Below are 17,856 nucleotides of genomic sequence, written 5' to 3'. Positions count from 1 at the left end.
ATGGGCAGGGCACTCTCTTCCTGCTTAATGCCAATCAGTTTCTCCTGATTCATTTTTTCAACACATTTCTTGAGTGCCTATGATAGGTCATACAGTGTGGGAAGTGAACCCTGAGGATACAAAGCACAATTCTGCTCACAGTTCTGAGATATGTTTCCTCACCACCAAGCAAGACTCCAACACCATCTGGGTATACTACAGATCAACTCAATTCTGAAACTATCTATCTGGAGAGAAGATCAGACCCCACAGGTTAAGAGCTCAGTCCTAGAAAACTGCCCCCCCCCCATCCCACTTCAGATACCAATTCAAAGACCAAGTTGTCCCCTGTGCTTCTGACCCACCCACTTACAGATCAAAGGTCACAACAACGATCTCCTTGGATTCAATTAATTTGCTAGAGGGGTTCACAGAATTCAGAGAAATATTTTACCTACCAGATTACCAGTTTGAAACAAATCGATATAACTCAGCAGCTAGATGGAAGAGGTGCATAGGGCAGGGTATGGGGAAAGGGCACAAAGCTCAGATGATCAATTGCCCATTTGCTTAAGTTACTTTCCAACAAACCTTAGTTCATTGGTATGTACTTAAATATTTATCTATGTAATTATGTCATTTTGACTGAAACTTCGGACAACTTTTTTTTTCCTGCTAAGATTCTTGAGACACATAATTAATCAGCACCAGAGGGTTGCACAAATCTCAACAGGGCAGCATTCACTAAAACATCCCAATGCCCTCTATTGCCAAGATATAATGGAACATAAAACTTACAAATATGATTTCAACTTTAAGTCTCCAACACTCAAAGACATAGATTTCATGTGAGATAAACTTACTCTCTTCCCACACTGTCTTATCTGGTTCCAGAAAATCAATATAATTTATATAGGAGAAGGCACGTGACGGGTCATTTTCTCCCCTCTTCTTGATCCATTCTAATCCCACTGTTAATCCATTTTTCATTCTTTAAAATGTCCCAAGTTTGTTTTTTAAGAAACCGATAGTATGATACTAAAACTTCTCTTAAAGAAAGGAATACATTGGCTGTCTTTGGATATCATACTGACTTTTGAAAACTGATTTTTATTATGAGACATTCTGGAGTGGATTAGTGACCAATTGTCATAATTGTTTTAAATGCTTCAGTTGGGACCATGGACTCCCAGACATTCTGGCTTTCCAGGGCACAGAGAAGTAGTATATTTATGAAGTAATATACTTGTGCTTTGGGTTCTAACGCTTTTGAGAGACATTAAAATCAGCTCTTTACTTCTCCAGCACTCTGAAAACACTAGTGGTAAAGTTTTAATACATTTGGCTCATTAGGCACCATTTTTTATTTATAAAATACTAGGATTCCAAAAGGTTTATTTTTAATCTGAATTTCTCAAAAATAGAGACATTTTCAGAAGATACTAAAAACTTCAGAGGAAATATGCACAAATCATTACCATTTTGAACATTTGCTTTATATTTTGTGCCCTTTAAAAATGTGTAGCAGTACCTCTGTATTTATGAGAGAATTAATCAAATAAATTAGATTCCATTTCTAGGTCACTCTTATCTGGGATGGTTAGTAAGATGGCCATTACCTGGGAAATGGAGCCCTTTTTACCATATCCTGATCTCTATGGCAACCCCTACTCTCCACAACACCCAGAAGATGCTTTACTTGCCTCTCCTACACATGAGAGTAATACAGAAATAGCCCGTTGAAACAGAGATGTAGGAGTGGCTTTAAATTATTCAAGATCTTTATTACTAATGAATGCACTTTTGTGAGGCCTTAAAAAGGGTTGTAGCCTCAATGTCACTGCTCTGCATGAAATTGCTGGGCAGTCAGAATAAGTCATCAACTCTCCATAGGAGTGCCACATCTGGAAATCTGTTATTACTCAACTTTTCCCTCTTCCAAAACTGCCGAGTAACCTATATAGGCTGTTTGGCTAACCTGCTTCCCAGTAAAGTAAAAAAGGTAAGGAGCTGGCGAAGAGGCAAATCAATTTCATCTCTGGCTGCACTGTGGATGGAGCAGGAGGCTGGACCCTCCTGCACCCACCTGGGGGCTTTGGGGAGAGCTCAGGGGAGAAGTTTCTACACCAAAAAGAGTTCTGATCTGATTGTCCTTGCTATAACTTTTCAAAACAAATCTTACTTGGATATATTTGGAACCTTCCTAGTTTGGGGCAAGTCTGGGATTATCACTTTAGCTGCCATTTTTTAATTAATGAAAGAGTGTAGTCAGTTTTTGTTTGTAAAATTACCATTAATTCATCCCTTCAGTGGAAGAGGAGGAAAGTATTATTGAAATTTAATTATCATGTGACTTTTCAAAACAGTTTTCAACTGCTTATGTGAAAAAATGTTATTTCTTAGAACTGTGGAAGTTTTCTCATAGCATAACCCATTAATCCAATCTTTTTGTTGTCAGTAAAAATATATATATATACATACATATGCATACACACGGGTAATTTGAATAATAGTTACAAGATGAAACAACAGGTGACTGACTACTTTTTTTTTAAAGATTTATTTATTTATTTATTTATTTGAGAGACAGCACAGAGGGAGGGGGAGATGTAGAGGGAAAGGAAGAAACAGACTCCCCACTGAGCAAGGGGACCAACACGGGGCTGGATCCCAAGACCCTGAGATCACGACCTAAGTCAAAGGCAGACCCTTAACCGACGGGGCCACCCAGGCGTCCTTGACTACTCTTCTTAAAATAAAACATTGATAGAAATCTGTGTACACACACACACACACATATATATATATATATATATATATATATATATATATATGTGATAAGGTGTTCAAATGGATAGTATCTGTCAGGAATTTAATAGATTATTTAGTAGATTATTTAGCATAGTGCTGTTAGAAATTTAAACATTGAGAGCTTCAAATTTTGTGCTTAAAGATTCAAGTAAGTTTACATTTTTTTGAAGTGAGATTAAAATTACAATGCCTCAGCAGTTCCAACTATTCACTATATTAGTTTCAGGAGCTGCTCGCAGTTTCAGAGATACAGCTCCCAATGCCCTGGAGGATATAAGTGTAAGAGGCATCTAGCCCCACATTCCTTATTTTTATCCTCCCAAGAGATTACACAGGCTCCCGGAACCCCTTTTATTCATCGTTCCGCAGGTGAAATGACTTTGCCTCGTTGTCATTTGGTTCTCCCCATCTTCCCCCTTCCAACTGCAAAACCTTTTGCTTCAAATATTGGTTTATTTTCTGTTGCAGGGACCCTCTTGCCATCTGCCCTTCCAAGAAATTCCTGAAATGGACCCAGGTAAACAAGGTGAGTATCATTCTCAAGTTTCTGAGCATAGTTTATAAACAAAAAATTGAGGCCCAGATGTTCTATTTTCAGACTTCTGAGGTGCAAAACAGGGAATCTGGCAGAAAAAGAAACTAGTGGGTTATTAAGAAGATTTTCTTTCTTTTCTAAACAGAAATTTGTAATATATGGAAGAGCATTTGGTCTGTTGTCCCGAAAGCACCAACAGGTACTTAGCAAAAGACTTGTTCTCGATACAATTACACATTAAATTACTACCCAAATACACAAAAAGTAGCTTACCTAATTTTTGTATATCTTCATGGTTTACTGTTAAAATGACATCACTGCAGATATTTTAACATCAAGGGTAGGTTCACAGTACTATGCAGGCCCAAAGTTGGGTGAAAGGTCTCACAGCTGTCACTGTATAAATATTTGATAACTGGGTATGAAGGCACTAATTCTCCTTTCTACCAATACCTCTGAATGCCAGGGTAAGCCCAGGAGTGGCTTGTAATTTTTTTTTTTTACAGATTTTATTTATTCATTTGAGAGAGAGAGAACAAGAAAGAGAACATGAACTAGGGGGAGGGAGAGGGAGAAGCAGACTCGCCTGCTGAGCAGGGAGCCCAATGCAGTGTGGAGGGTGCCTGGATCCCAGGATGCCGGCATCGTGACCTGAGCCAAAGCAGACACTTAACTGACTGGGCCACCCAGGTGTCCAAGAACATGCATTTCTAACAAGTTCCCAGGCGATGCTGACGCTCCTCACCCAGAACCACTTTGAGAATCACTGGCCAAAAATCTATTTTTGGATCATCCCACCAGAGATGATAGCCTGTTCCTTAGAGTCTCAGAATCTGTAGAATCTGTAGAAAGTGACAAAATAAGAATCATTTAAAGCAAAACATGTTTCCCAGTCAAATTGCCTTCATGAACAAGACCATATGTAGCTTGGATTATTATTTCTTTAAGCATCTAAAACTGCTTTCTGCCTAGTTGTGGGCTTCATACATCAAACGACTTCTTCCTTTCTTGAGTTTTCCCCCACCAGCAGAAAAGGAAAAAAAAAAAAGCCCTTAGGAAGCAAAGCTGGTAGTGAATCACCTGGGATGCTCATTCATTTTCCACATTGTACTCGATCACAGCTTGCCGTGTTACGCTGCATAACTGCGTCAGGTGACACTGCAAAACGTAATTTGACAGGAGTGCCGTGGCCAGATGGTACGGCAGGTACAGAACCAGCGGCAGCATCGGGGAAAACCTGCAGAGCCCGAGTTTGCTGACTCTCTGGATTCATTTGGTGCATCTGAGAGGAACCAGGGCACAAAAACTGGCCAATTTCCAGAAGGAAAGAAAATGTTGGGCATTGCAGTTCTGTAAAACTATTTTTGCACCATTCTGGCTACTCTCGATGTGTTTTCCCTTCTCCAGATAGAGGGCAGAGGTGTTTCTTCTAACTTCTCCATAGTCTAATGTTGGCAAGCTGAAAACTGAAAAGTATTTCCAAAACATAAGGAAATGTTAAATAATAAAAGATTAAGAGCAGATTGTAGCTTCTTTGATATAGTTGCTTCTGTTCAAAAAAAAAAAAAAAAAAGAGAGAGAGAGAGAGAGAGAAACTAAGATGTAAAGTGTTCTTAAGATTGCTTATTTAATGACATTTTTAGGCACATTCACCTGAAGTAAGTGTCTTCCAGTCATGGTCACATACCAATCATTGAATTAGGGTATGTTCCGGGAGAAGCTTTTGCTGTGCTCTAACTCCCCAGGTGTGGATCTGAACTGGTTTGACGCCATAAGCCCCTCAGTGGGTTAGCACAGTGCCTGGTACTCAATCCCCACATATATAACAGCTAGGACTTTTCCGCCTCAACACTTCAGGGAAAGAAACATTATTTTCTAAACCAAAACCAAGTCTTTGTAGCTTGGTATGAAATTCAGACTCCGTTAAGTTTGGGAAGGAGCCATTCCTTAAACACATGATAAAAACCTTTTCAGGTTCCTCCACGGAACATCTGATCTGAACTATTCAGGACTTCCTGTCCAGGCATCAGCCCCTCTCCTGCTTCAGGAAAGAGACAGCCATAGCTAGAGTGACCCTGAAATCAAGATTGGTTTTCCAAGCAAGGGAAGTCCAGACGGCGTGTATGGGGCAAGGAGGAGGAACTAGGAGAGGGGATAAGGTTGTGGACACAGAAAGTGGGGGATCACAGTGGTATTTATGTCAAAAACCTCTTCCTCAGTCCACCCAGCCCCCATTCAGCCTTCTTCTGTTGAACCAGTGCACCTGTTCTGCTTTGGAAGAACAACTTGCCCTTGATCTTGGTCCTTGAAACTCTATTAGTATTGAGTCAAACCCCCATTTCCATGAATAGCTTTAGTTCCTTGATGGGCCTTTCATACAAAGGTCTGGGTGGGCTGACTCTACAGAGGCCCCTTAAACACAAAGAAGCTGTTCAATCTTCCAAAGGAATGAAGAGTTTAGACCTTGGAACACACACAGGAAGGGACACGGAAAAATTGCCTCTTCATCCTCTAAATTCTCTGCAAGAATAAGAAATTAAAATCAATATAAATTATCCTGCCACATGGATGTGAATGGGTGAAAGCCACTGGGCAGTCCCCTTGTATGTGTTTTGCTGTAGGGCTTGCTTAGCAGGAGCTAAAGGGCTGCCTGTGTTTCTACTCACAAACATGTCTCCAGCACACATATCTACTTATCTGATGAAGAAAGTGAAGAGCAAATAGTAAACTAATTTCCCCAAAAAGAAAAGGAACTAGTTATGACTCCAGAGCTTTCTCTTCTCCACCACACTGTGAAAGGGATGGGTAAATACTCAGGACCCGGTAAGGGCTCAGAAATGTTAACCATTGTTGTAGTGTTCTTGGTGGTGGTAACTCTCAAAAGAAGGTATAATAATAATTCTTTTCTGATCGTAAAAATAACAGACACTCTCCATAAACACATTGAGGTGATATCAACAAGTAGAATGAAAATAACTCTACAAAGAATTCAAACAACCAGAGATAACCTCTATGAACCATTTGATAATTGCCCTGAGAAATTAAGCTCCACGTGGCAAGGATTTGTATCTGTTTTGTTAACTGCTGTATTTCAAGGGCCTGGAATCATGCTGGGACCACATAGTAAGAGCTCAATAAATATTTGCTGAAGGAATGAATGGATGGAGAGCTTTTGTGTCATTTTCCTATATGCATAAATTTTTGTCTGTACATCTGACTAGAATTTATTTACAAAATTGACTTCATATTCTACAGAGTTTTTTTTTTTTTAATCCTGTTTGACTCACAAGGCTGTTCCCAGTTTTAAAAAATATTTTCTTTGTTTATCTGAAAGAGAGAGCATGCATGAGTTCTGGGGGAGGGGCAGGCAGAGAGAGAAAGAAAAGCAGACTCCTTGCTGAGCAGAGAGCCCCGATGCAGGGCCAATCCCAGGACCATGAGATCATGACCTGACCCAAAGGCAGAGGTTTAACTGACTGAGCCACCCAGGTGCCCCAAGGCTGTTTCCTTTTTATATAAAAAGTTTAGTAGACTCAAAGGATGTCCTGTAGGGTCACTTGCAGCCTAGGACACTGCAACCACTATTTTTTGTTCCCAGGTAGGAAAGAAAGCTCTAGACGTTGATTTCCTCACCTGCAGAAATAACAACATGGCTACATACATGATCTCTAGGATTCCCTTCTCTAATGTGGGATTTATCTAATGAGATGGTCCTTTATCCATGATATTTCATGTTTTCTTTCCAGATGCCCTTAACAGTATTGAGAATTCCATTTACAGAACAGCCTTCAAATTACGATCAGTGCAAACTCTGTGCCAGTGTAAGTACAGAATCTCTTTAAAAACTTGAAATAATCTGATCCTGATGTATGATGTAAAATTCACAGAGAAAACAAGGACTCCCCCCCATGCGAGTGACTGCTAGCTCCAGAAGGCTGGGTCTATGCATTTACCCTATTAGTAGCAGAGATGATAGAATGCGGAGGGTACAGCCTTTGTGCGCTACCCACGGGTAGCTTCACTGTCCGACAAGAGAAAATAACTTGTGGAAGAGGTTTTAATTATTTTTTTATTTTTCCTACTTGGTTTCTGGACATTTTTGTTTGTTTCCTTTTCAGGATACCAGTATTAACACAAAATAAAATTATAAAATTAGTTTAGAATCTACACATGCAGATTTAAGCATGAAAATTAAAAATTCCTTCTACCATGTAAGATTTGCATTTTGAAGCCATGCCCCTCTATTTGAACATGCAAAAATACATTCAGATGAATCACCCTTGGGCCACAAATCTTAAAACGATCTCAAGAATTCTCTGAGAACTGCTTTTTTGCATTAAATTTATATCTGGTTGAATGCCATGATTTTCTTTTCCTATATTATTATCATGGGCAAAATAAGATAAAATACAGTTAAAGTGTTTATTTAGTAAAAATTCTTCAAAATGAAATAAATTGGGTTCTATGTATGAAAAACAACAGGGATTCGACCTAAAGTTATTGATTTCTAGTAAGTGCTGAGTTGCATTAAAAAAAAAAAATTTCATGTGAAGTGATTTATGACATTGATCAGATCAGACCTTAAAGAAGTGTTACACCTATGACATTTGTCGTGAAGATTGCAATTTTTGTCATAGTTTGCCTTCTGCCTAATAAGTTCTTTAGACCAGTGATTTTCAAATTGTGCTTCACAAAGTGCCCAAGGGTAAGAGTACAGCAGGAAAAGAAGGAGAGACAACTGAGGGGAGACAAAGGACCATCTCTTCCACCAACGCAACTCGTTTTCTCTATTTCCCTACTGCAAAAGGGCCCTTTGAAGAACAGACCCCCAGCTTTTAAAAAAAAAAACATTTTTTTTTTACAAATTCATATATAACTCTTACTTATTATTCCAGAGACCAATAAAAGGTGGAATACGCTCACCAAAAATTTACCCTCGATTCTGCCATTTTCCTGGGGAATTTCTCCCATCGAAGAAAGTTAGTGGCAAATGCTCTTGTAAGCCTCCCTCCTGAGTGCCTGGGGTGTGGACTAACGGTAAAATTTGAGGATATACCTTTTTGAACTTTTTATCACCCCTGGCATTAGAACTTGGATAATACTCGGGGGGAATATTAACAATACACAAAACCAGTAGTTCACAGCTCTCCCCAGAAGAGAGATCCAAACAGTGATCGGAAAACAAGAAAGTCCCAATGGCTGAGATAAAGCACACGGTGAGCTCCAGGCGGCAGGATCCCAGGGCACCGCATAAATCTTGCGGGCAGACGCACGCACACCACCATTATCTGCTTCTCTGTAATACAGATCTCGCCGCGGAGGACAAGAGCGCCTTGCGTACAGCGCACCGGCCAAGGTGATGAGTTTTGTGACTGAATAACGATAAAACAGTTTGCACTTTCCACCACCTGCAGCCAGGTTTTTATTAAAGTCACAACCTAAAACCTACTCCTCGCTTCTGCACGCTCTCCCTTTGAAAGCAGGATCAGAGAACAAATAAAAAATTTTATTATACTTGCTAGATTTCTTATCTGTGAGGCTGATTTACGAAGTAGAGAAAAGCGCCGGGTTTTATCATTCCACAGACTGAAGCATTTTCAAGGCCAGCAGCTCTGGGCGCCACTGACATCCTCATCTCTCAGATGGTGCAAGTGGGTGTTTATTAATCGGGTCTGTTATCCTCTGTCTGCAAGAAACCATAGGGTTAGCTCTATTTCATTCTTCCTTGTATTCATTGCCTTGTAAAATTTTTAGGAGGTGGTAAAAAAAAAAAAAAAAACATAAGAAATAAACCATTATTTTTTGTAAGCAACGTTCGCTTTATTAAGTGCCTTTCCTAGATAAAAATACCGATGGAACCAAGATCAACAAAAAGAAATATCACTGAGCCAAGGGCGGACCCGATAATTCAGCAACTGCACTTTTATAAAGATCACTTGTTTTTTAACTTGGGCAATTGCATTTTAACACAATATTCCTTCTGAAGCAAGGCTGTGGACAGGGAAAACTATATTTGAACACAAAAGGTAAATTTGCTCAATTCAGTTAATCAAGAGTCGAAGAACTGTTTTCACCACTTCTCAGCACAGTGCCCTAACTTCCTTAGAAGGCTGCTTTTCAGTTTTCTCACTTTTTTCCCCTTTTCAATGTCATCCTGCAAAGCAATATCCTAGAGATTACATTGGGAATAATGTTATAACTAGGCTTTCCCAACAGATGCGCTTTTCCGAAATCAAATCTGCTATCCCCCTAAAAAGGTCTGAATTCTACACAAGAGATATTCATCCAAATAGTGGTCATATTCTAATTCCCTTTAAAGAAAACAGTTGCTATTTAAAAAGTCTTAATTAAACACTAGAAGACATTTGCTTTATTTGAAGCCTTTATTTGAAGCCTGTGTTCCTATTGGAAAATAAGATAATTTCCTGTTTGCTTTCCACAGTGGACTTGATGGACAGCTCTTTGATTCAGCAAGTCCTCCTCCGTGGCAGCCTCTGGGAAGCGAGAGAGACCCCGCTCCCTGTGCAGCAGCTCTCTCGGGCTCTTCAGGAGCTTTTTCGTAGAGTCGGGGTGGACAAACCAGGACAGGTGCATCCCAGAGCTTCAGAACTCACTCTGAGCCTTCTCACAACGATGTATGACAGGTGAGAGTGTGAAGGTCACCCTGTGGCCTCAAGACAGTGTTTAGTCACCGCTGGTCATTGGCCCGCCTAGTGTCATCTAAGGTCTGCTCGAGGTTTGTTACATAAGAAAGCTTCTTTGTTTTCCACAAATGTATTATTCATTCAGGAGGGGGATGAAGAAGTACATGTTTATCAGCTTCACTAATACAAATGACCCGTGAATAGCAAAAAAGGGAAAAACAAATCCACATGACTTCTGTCTCACACAAACTCGTTTCCACTCCGGAGGCATGCCCACCTTTTGTGAAGGTGGTTATCTAGCTATGCATACAAAAAACTACTAAGAAAACTACTAAGAAAACTTTTCTTGGGTCCCTGGTAGCTTATTTCTTATAACCAGTTACTGGTTTTTGTTTTGTTTCTCAGGTACAATAAGGTTGATTAACCTATGCATGCGTGGCTAACCGTTGTCTTAGTCTGTTTGGGCTGCTGCAACAAAAATACTGTAGCCCGGGTGGCTCAAACAACAAACATTTATTTCTCATCGTTCCGGAGGCTGGGAAGTTCGAGGTCAAGGTGCCGGCCTTTTTCAGTGTTTGATGAGGACCAACTTCCTGATTCACAGAGAACTATCTTCTTGCTGTGTCCTCCTGTGGTGGAAGGGGTGAGGGAGTTCTCTGAGTTCTCTTTTACTTAATTTTTTTTTCTGAGTTCTCTTTTATAAGAAGAGCACTAACCCAGTTCTTGAGGGTTCCAATCTCATGACCTAATCACCCCAAAGTCCCACCTCCAAATTCCATCACATTGGAGGTGAGAATTTTAACATGTGAATTTCAGAGGGATCCAAACACTCAGTCTTCTGCACCTGTAAGCCAATTTAGACCATATCAAAGGCTTAATTATGCATGCCCCAAAGTAAATGGTGTGTGTGTGTGTGTGTGTGTGTGTGTGTGTCTGTGACTGTGTGTTCCCGTGGCTCTTGGGTCTACCCTTCTTCTGCCGCACTTCATTCTTTTTCCTAGGGTGGTCTTGACCGAGGAGGGCTCATCTTTTAGAATGCATTTTTAAAAATCATAGTAAATATAAAACATTTGGAAAGTGCAGAAAAGAGTAAAGAAGAAGAAATGTTACCCCAAATCCTGCCTCTCAGAGGCAAGCACAGTTTAGCCATCTGGCAAATTCCTAGTGTTTCCTTTTCTAGTTTATTATTTTTTTTAACCACACAAATAATATATAAACATGTTCTTAAGCTATTTTTTCATTATTTCAGACTCCTTAAGCATTAAGCTTTTTAAAAAAGATTGTATTTAGTTATTTGTCATAGAGAGATAGAGAGAGAGACTGCAAACAGGGGGAGTGGCAGACAGAGGGAGAAGCAGGCTTCCTGTTGCACAAGGAGCTCAATGAGAGACTCGATCCCAGGACCCTGGAATCATGACCTAAGCCAAAGGCAGATGCTTAGCTGTCTGAGCCACCCAGGTGCCCTTAGCTAAGCATTAAGCTTTTGAGGAAGCACCTGAGTCTTGATCTCAGCTTAGGTCATAATCTCAGGATCGTGAGATCGAGCCCCTCTTTGGGTTGCACTTTGAGCTTGGAGCTTGCTTAAGATTCTCTCACTCACTCCCCATCTGCCCCTCCCCGCACCAAAACAAAAACAAAAACAAAAAACAACTTTTTTTTTGCGAGAAAAAAACACCTCCAACATTAAGCTTTTGACCATCATTTCTAATTTCAACCCCTGCTTCTAACAATCTTCTTGCCTTTGAGGCATTGTTTTTTTTTTTTTTTTTGTTGTTTTTTTTTTTTTTAAAGATTTTATTTATTTATTTGACAGAGAGAAATTACAAGTACACTGAGAGGCAGGCAGAGAGAGAGAGAAGGAAGCAGGCTCCCTGCTGAGCAGAGAGCCCGATGCGGGACTCGATCCCAGGACCCTGAGATCATGACCTGAGCCGAAGGCAGCGGCTAAACCCACTGAGCCACCCAGGCATCCCCTTTGAGGCATTGTTTTGAGGGCTTGGATCTGCACAGTCAGTGACCAACAGATGATTAGGCTCTAAGTGAGGGTCTGTGAGCTTTTATGTACATGTTTCTGTGCTTGTATCTTTGTTTGGTTTCTAGGTATGTGCATCCTAAGGAAGTGACATTGCCTGCTCCCTGAAGACAGGGTGCCTCCCTGTTTCCCCAGGGCCCAGTGCACTGCTTAGCACCAAGAAAACATCCAATAAATATGCGTTGGGCACATGAATGAATGAGTGAATGAATGATGAAAAAATTTAATTCAATTTTTAGTCTGCCAAAACCTAGATATAGGAAAACAGACCAAAATATGAACTTAAAAAAAAAAAAAGAAAGAAAATAAAGAAAAAAAAAAGAAAGTGTGAACTTGGAAAATAATGTCAGAAGTCTCTGTTAATAGTTAAAGTCTTTATAAGGTAACTTCACCCAGAATCACCGTGCCTTTCCCATTCTTGTCTCTGTGTTTTGTTGCCATGTAGCACAGGAACGGGTTTGCTCAAGCTTGTGCCTGCAGCTGCTGTCCTGATTGCTTTGTCCGGGGACAGCCCTCTTACAAAATACAGAGGTAACTCACCGAGTTGTTTATCAAGTGTAGTGACCTCCAAATCTCCAAAGCACTATCTTCTTCACCCATTCCTATTCCCCTGCCATGTGGCTTTTCTTCGATACGCAGTCAGCATGAAGAAAGTTTTCAAGGTGTCGATCTATTCTTTCTAATTATTCATAACCTGGTCGTCCTCGCTATTTATTTGTGTGGGGATTTTTCAGGCACAGAAGTAGTTATTATTCCTTTAAAGACCGGGACTCTCCTCACAATGCCATTTACCAACCTCGTGGTCTTCATCGCTGATGTGCTGAACTATCAGGAGGTTGAAATGTGAATTGGTTTCCATTAGTTGTCAAATTACCTCATTTGGGAAGTCTTCAAACTAGCAAGCAAACAATCGAGAAATATGGCTTTCCTTTCCTTTTCCCTTCATACCTACAAATAAACTGCTTAGAATTCAAGGCACTTAGTCTTCCAAGACGTATGGCAAGTGTTCCTTTTAAAGATTTCTTTCCCCCTTTGTATGTCTAGCTCTTTTTCAGCTCTATGCAGAAAATACCAGGGGAGCTTATGATTCTGGGGCACGCATGACTCGAAGCATTTTGAGAAACCTACTAACAGATCTACAGCAGGTAAATCTCTGATACTTAAGAATTCTAAATTCGCTCCAGTTATATTAGTCACCTTTATTATCAAAGAACCTGATTTTTACAGTGTCAGTTCTCTCTTAATACAGTTCTCCATGCCAATCTTCCTCTCTACAGCCACTGCTGTTACCTGAGCATAGATGTGACCATTATAATCACTTCCTAACTCAAGCTTCTCCTCTCTCCAACTCTGCCCCCACACTGCAGTCAGTGACTTTTCCAAAATGCAAATGTCACCCTCATGCTTAAAATTCTTCACTGCCCATGCTTGTCTGTAGAACAAAGCCTAAGTTAAAGAATTTATGCATCATATGAAAAGCTTTCATGATTTGACCCAATCCTTTTCTTTTCAAAAGAGGTAAAATCATGATTTTATAGGACTATAAAAATGAACACCAGTCCAAAAATGTATTTAATTTATGAATTAAAAAAGGGTATCAGTAAGGTGTTGAAACTAGTTGAAAGAAATAACCAAAGAATGGACAAACTGATAGATAAGGAATATTAAAATGAACTTGCAGGTGGATGCAAGACTGGCTTTTGGGGGAAGTTGGGAGTGAGTCCCTAACCAGGCCAGAATTTATTTGCATGTCTATAGATGAGAATTATTTACAATTCAATCTGTTTTCTGCACGTTAACTTTGATTCTCTTGCAGAGTTGTAAAATAGCCTAGCTAAAAAAAATGATGCATATCTCTATACATTCAGGTATCACCCCTGAAAAGATCGCCAGTGGTTTCTTCTGCTTATTCCACAGACTTTAATTTTTCCTTGCATTTTTTATGCCAATTTCACTTCCATATATCAAAATCCTTGCTCTGCCCATCATGTGCCGAGTTCTCCTCCCTGACTTGTGCAGCTCCATCTATCGGCAATATCTTTGCCTATCACTTGGAAAACACTGTTCATCTTTCAAGTCATTCAAATCGTTAGTCACCTCCTCACTGAAAGCTCTTTAACTTCCTGTGCATAACTTTGTTATAGCACTCATTGAATTTTGTTGCCATTATTATCAGATGTATGCCTTCTACACTAGAGTGCTTCTCAAGGGGAAGGACTGTATTGCACTCATGTTTATGTCTCCAACGGTTTACAAAGTGCCTGGTTGTAAGGCCTTCGACCAAAGATTAATGAAAGCATAAATGAAATGCAGTGCTGTGTGGAAGTGGTTTCTGTCTGAGTGTGCCTTTTACCCCTGCTTCAAAGATGCCTCTGCTGTTCTTCCAGCTCCTATAAAGTCCTCACAGTGAGTTTTCTGCACTGTGAAGCAATAATAACTTTCTGTCATTTTTCTCCTGTATCTAGGCTGTAAGAAAGAATACTTTATAAGGTTCTCTGGCTGGAGCCCTGTCAATTAGACTGACAAAGGACAGATGAACAAGAGGAGAACAAACAGAAGTTTATTAGCATGTATATGGCACGTACACATGGGAGTGCCCAGTGATGAGTAACTCAAAGGGATGACTAGAACTCAGGCTTACATACAATCTTGAGCTAAACAAAGGCAAATGGGTTCTGGGCTTCCCAGTGGGGAAGGAAAGTGATGAAAAGGTTACCAGGAAAAGTATGATGAGCAAGGGTTGTTTAGTAAAGTTTGTTGTGAGGATTTAGGTTGGTCCCTTCTCCATTGATAAGAGTTGTTTAGTGTCCTCTTCTTGCTAGTAGGAAGAAGGAGAGATCTTTGGCAAATTGAAATTTCCCTCATAAGTAGACATTTTGTTGACAAGTATACATTTTCTTTCCTGCTTTTAGAGCTTCTCCTGCATCTGCTGGTTTTCATTGGCCTTTAGCTCAAAATAATCCATATGCCAAAGGGGGTGGCATATTCTTCAGGACCTTCAGGTACTCTTCAGGTACTTCAGGTACTCTATTCTTCTGGTACTCTTCAGGACCAAGAATTCTGAACTAGGAATAGTCATGAAGGAGGTGGGTAAAGAGAAAGATTATTAGAACTTTAGGACAGGGGGTATGGTTTAGAAAAACCAATCCTGGGGGCACCTGGGTGAGCATTTGACTCTTGATTTCAGCTCAAGTCATGATCTCAGGGTTATGAAATTGATCCCCATGTCAGGCTCCAAGCTTAGTGGAGAGTCTGCTTGAGATTCTTTCTCTCTCCCTCTCCCTCTGTCTCTTTCTCCTACACTTGCTCCCTTTCTCTCTCTCTCTCAAATAAATAAATAAATAAATCTTTAAAAAAGAGAGAGAGAGAAAGAAAAACCTATCCAAAGTTACCTGTGCTTTGATTTGGTCTTAACATCTCATGTTTGTATTGATCATAATAATTAATATTTCATTAGTTCTAGAAATTCCCAATAATATTCAACATGTTCATATTTTTTCAAATGGAGTGATGATTTTTTTTTTAAATTTAGAAAGCTAAACATCAGGCATAGTTATTTCAGAGCTGTTCTGGTGGTGGTGGTGGCACATAGATCCCATTACCAGCTTTCTGCTGACTCTCAGGCATATCTGCCAGGCAGAGGTACTACCCAACCATCCTCATGCCTCAGGACTTAAGCTGGTGGAGAGTCAGAGAGAGTGGCAAAGTCTGTCCACCTATTTATGCAGTAGGACTTAAAAGGCGAGGGCGGGGAGCTTAGGTGAATATTATGAAAGTAGGTGTTCTGAGGGGCATTTTCCTTTTCCTGGAGAAATCCTTGTTCTCACTTTGTAACTACTGTAGCCCCAGACCAGCACCCTACCCAACAAGCCCTAAAAATGTGCTCTTGTTCCAGGCTCAACTGAGGTCAATGAGCCACTGAAATGGCAGCTCCAGCAGGGCTCTGTCTCCCACATTAGGACGCTCCTGAGAAAACTCTTAGGAAGGTGGAAATTTGCATAGCAAATTATCCTCCCATTGACTTCCATTAAGAACTCAGAGATGGATTCCCATAGAAAATTCCAGGCCTCACCATGTGATTCAAACCACTCCCCCAAGAATCCTAATTATCATTTCAAGTGGCGTTCTGCCTGGGGTAGCATGCCATCTAAGCCACATGCAGTCTTCTATAGCACACCTGCAAGAAATTAGTCAAATGGGCAATTAATCCACAAAATCTTTGTGCACATACTTAAAGCCAAATATGGAGGCTAAAATCCACTACAGAAGTGAGTTTTCTTTTGATTGATGTCAGCATCGCAGAGCTGGCAATGAATCTTGATTGATTCATTGATTCAATTGAATCCTGATCCCCTTCCCTTATTTTACAAGAAGTTAACCCCCCTTTCCAAGGGCTCAGAAACACCCTCTTAATAAGTGTCCAGCTAGTTCCTCCACACTCACAGGCCACAGTATGGATAATGAGTTAGTTTTTCAGACAAAGGCCAAGTGACGTAGGGAGTAGTTACTTCTGTTCAGCTGGTGATGGGGTTATTATCAATTTAAAGTACAGCCATCTTGTCACTATTACGCAAATGTTTGTTGACTCCTGCCTGGCTAATTGTCAGCAAAGTGGTTCTAAGTGCCACTTTCCTGATTAGAAGAATGTTTATTCGAGTTGATGGACTCAGCAGGGGGGTCTTCGAAATTACTTTTGAGCTTGCAGGCGATGCCTCTTGACAGCCTGTGCTGGAGAAGACATCAGACGTGAAATGAGGACTCCTGACCACATGGGCATAGATGGAGGTGACAGGGACACGCATCTGTGCCTCTAGATATGTCAGAGCCAAGTCCCTGGCCCTCCTGGCAGTCACAAGGGATCCTTAGTCCCTAAGTGAAACTCCTTTGGTCACCTTGATTGAAAGGTGGAAACCAGCACAGATGGAACCTTTGGAACCCCTACAATGTGAGTCCAAAGGACAAAGCTCTGTGACTCCCTCCTACCCATCAACAGAGTAAGGAGTCATGAAGTGAGATCTCAATTCTGCAGCTAAATCTTGTTCTGTTTTTATCCGGAGCAAAATATTAAATCTCAAGTGCCACTTGCTTTGAACAAGGATAATGACTACTGCCCTCGCTCCGAAATTGGTGTTTGTTAAAATGGGATGCTATGAAAGTGTTTGGAAAGATTTTTCTTAAAACAGCTCTGAACATGAATACAGTATCATTGTTACATATAATTAATTCACAAGTAGTGCTCGCTTCGGCAGCACATATACTAATTCACAAGTGAAGGAGGGTGAAAATAACATCCCTGGGAGCATAAGAAGTGAAACAATGGAAGCCATCCCCCAGTAAGTACTACCCCAATGGCTGGACACTCTTCGCAGTCTCCCCCTTCCTCCTGGCTGCCTCCTCTCCCGTGTTCATTCACTCTCCCCATTCGGACATTGCACAAAACCCACACATTTCTTGTCTGCTTGAATGAGGGCAGTTCATCCAGTGTCATACACCAAGTACTTGTGAGTCCGTGGCTGGAAGCACCAGGACTCAGGCATGCTGATTCCAGGGGTCATGTATTTCTCCAGCTTCTCACAGCTGACTCGGAGTTTCCTGCCTCTTGTAGATCCCAGCGGTCGTAGGGGAGAGTCGCACTCTGTGCTCTGTGGAAAGTGCTACCCGCAGCTGTTTCCAAGGGGTGAGTACCATGCAAATGTCCCCCGGAGTTGGGGGCAGACTTGTGTGCTAACTGGTTCAAATGACAGATCGGTGGCTGGGCACAGCATCCCAGACAACCTAGTATAAGATACAGACTTCTTTGGCAGAAACAGCCAGAAAAGAAGATAAAACTACATTTTCCTCTGCAGGAGAGACCA

At 40.8% G+C, this 17,856-nt stretch overlaps 1 protein-coding gene across 1 annotated transcript in view; it reads left to right on the top strand.

Moving 5' to 3' along the window:
- Positions 1–3,297: 3,297 nt before the first annotated feature.
- Positions 3,298–17,856, top strand: part of DYTN (dystrotelin) — a 46,831-nt gene continuing 32,272 nt past the window's right edge. Inside the window, exons 1-6 of the mRNA XM_004764234.3 lie at positions 3,298–3,316; positions 7,072–7,146; positions 9,768–9,969; positions 12,447–12,532; positions 13,046–13,146; positions 17,607–17,678. Coding sequence (XP_004764291.2) covers positions 3,298–3,316; positions 7,072–7,146; positions 9,768–9,969; positions 12,447–12,532; positions 13,046–13,146; positions 17,607–17,678 — 555 coding nt within the window. The remainder of the gene's footprint in view (positions 3,317–7,071; positions 7,147–9,767; positions 9,970–12,446; positions 12,533–13,045; positions 13,147–17,606; positions 17,679–17,856) is intronic.

The sequence above is a fragment of the Mustela putorius genome, unplaced genomic scaffold (assembly GCF_011764305.1).
Source record: "Mustela putorius furo isolate JIRA1106 unplaced genomic scaffold, ASM1176430v1.1 tig00000275_pilon_pilon_pilon, whole genome shotgun sequence".
NCBI lineage: Eukaryota > Metazoa > Chordata > Mammalia > Carnivora > Mustelidae > Mustela > Mustela putorius.
Note: the sequence above shows the minus strand (reverse complement) of the source record. Positions and strands in the feature narration are given on the sequence as shown.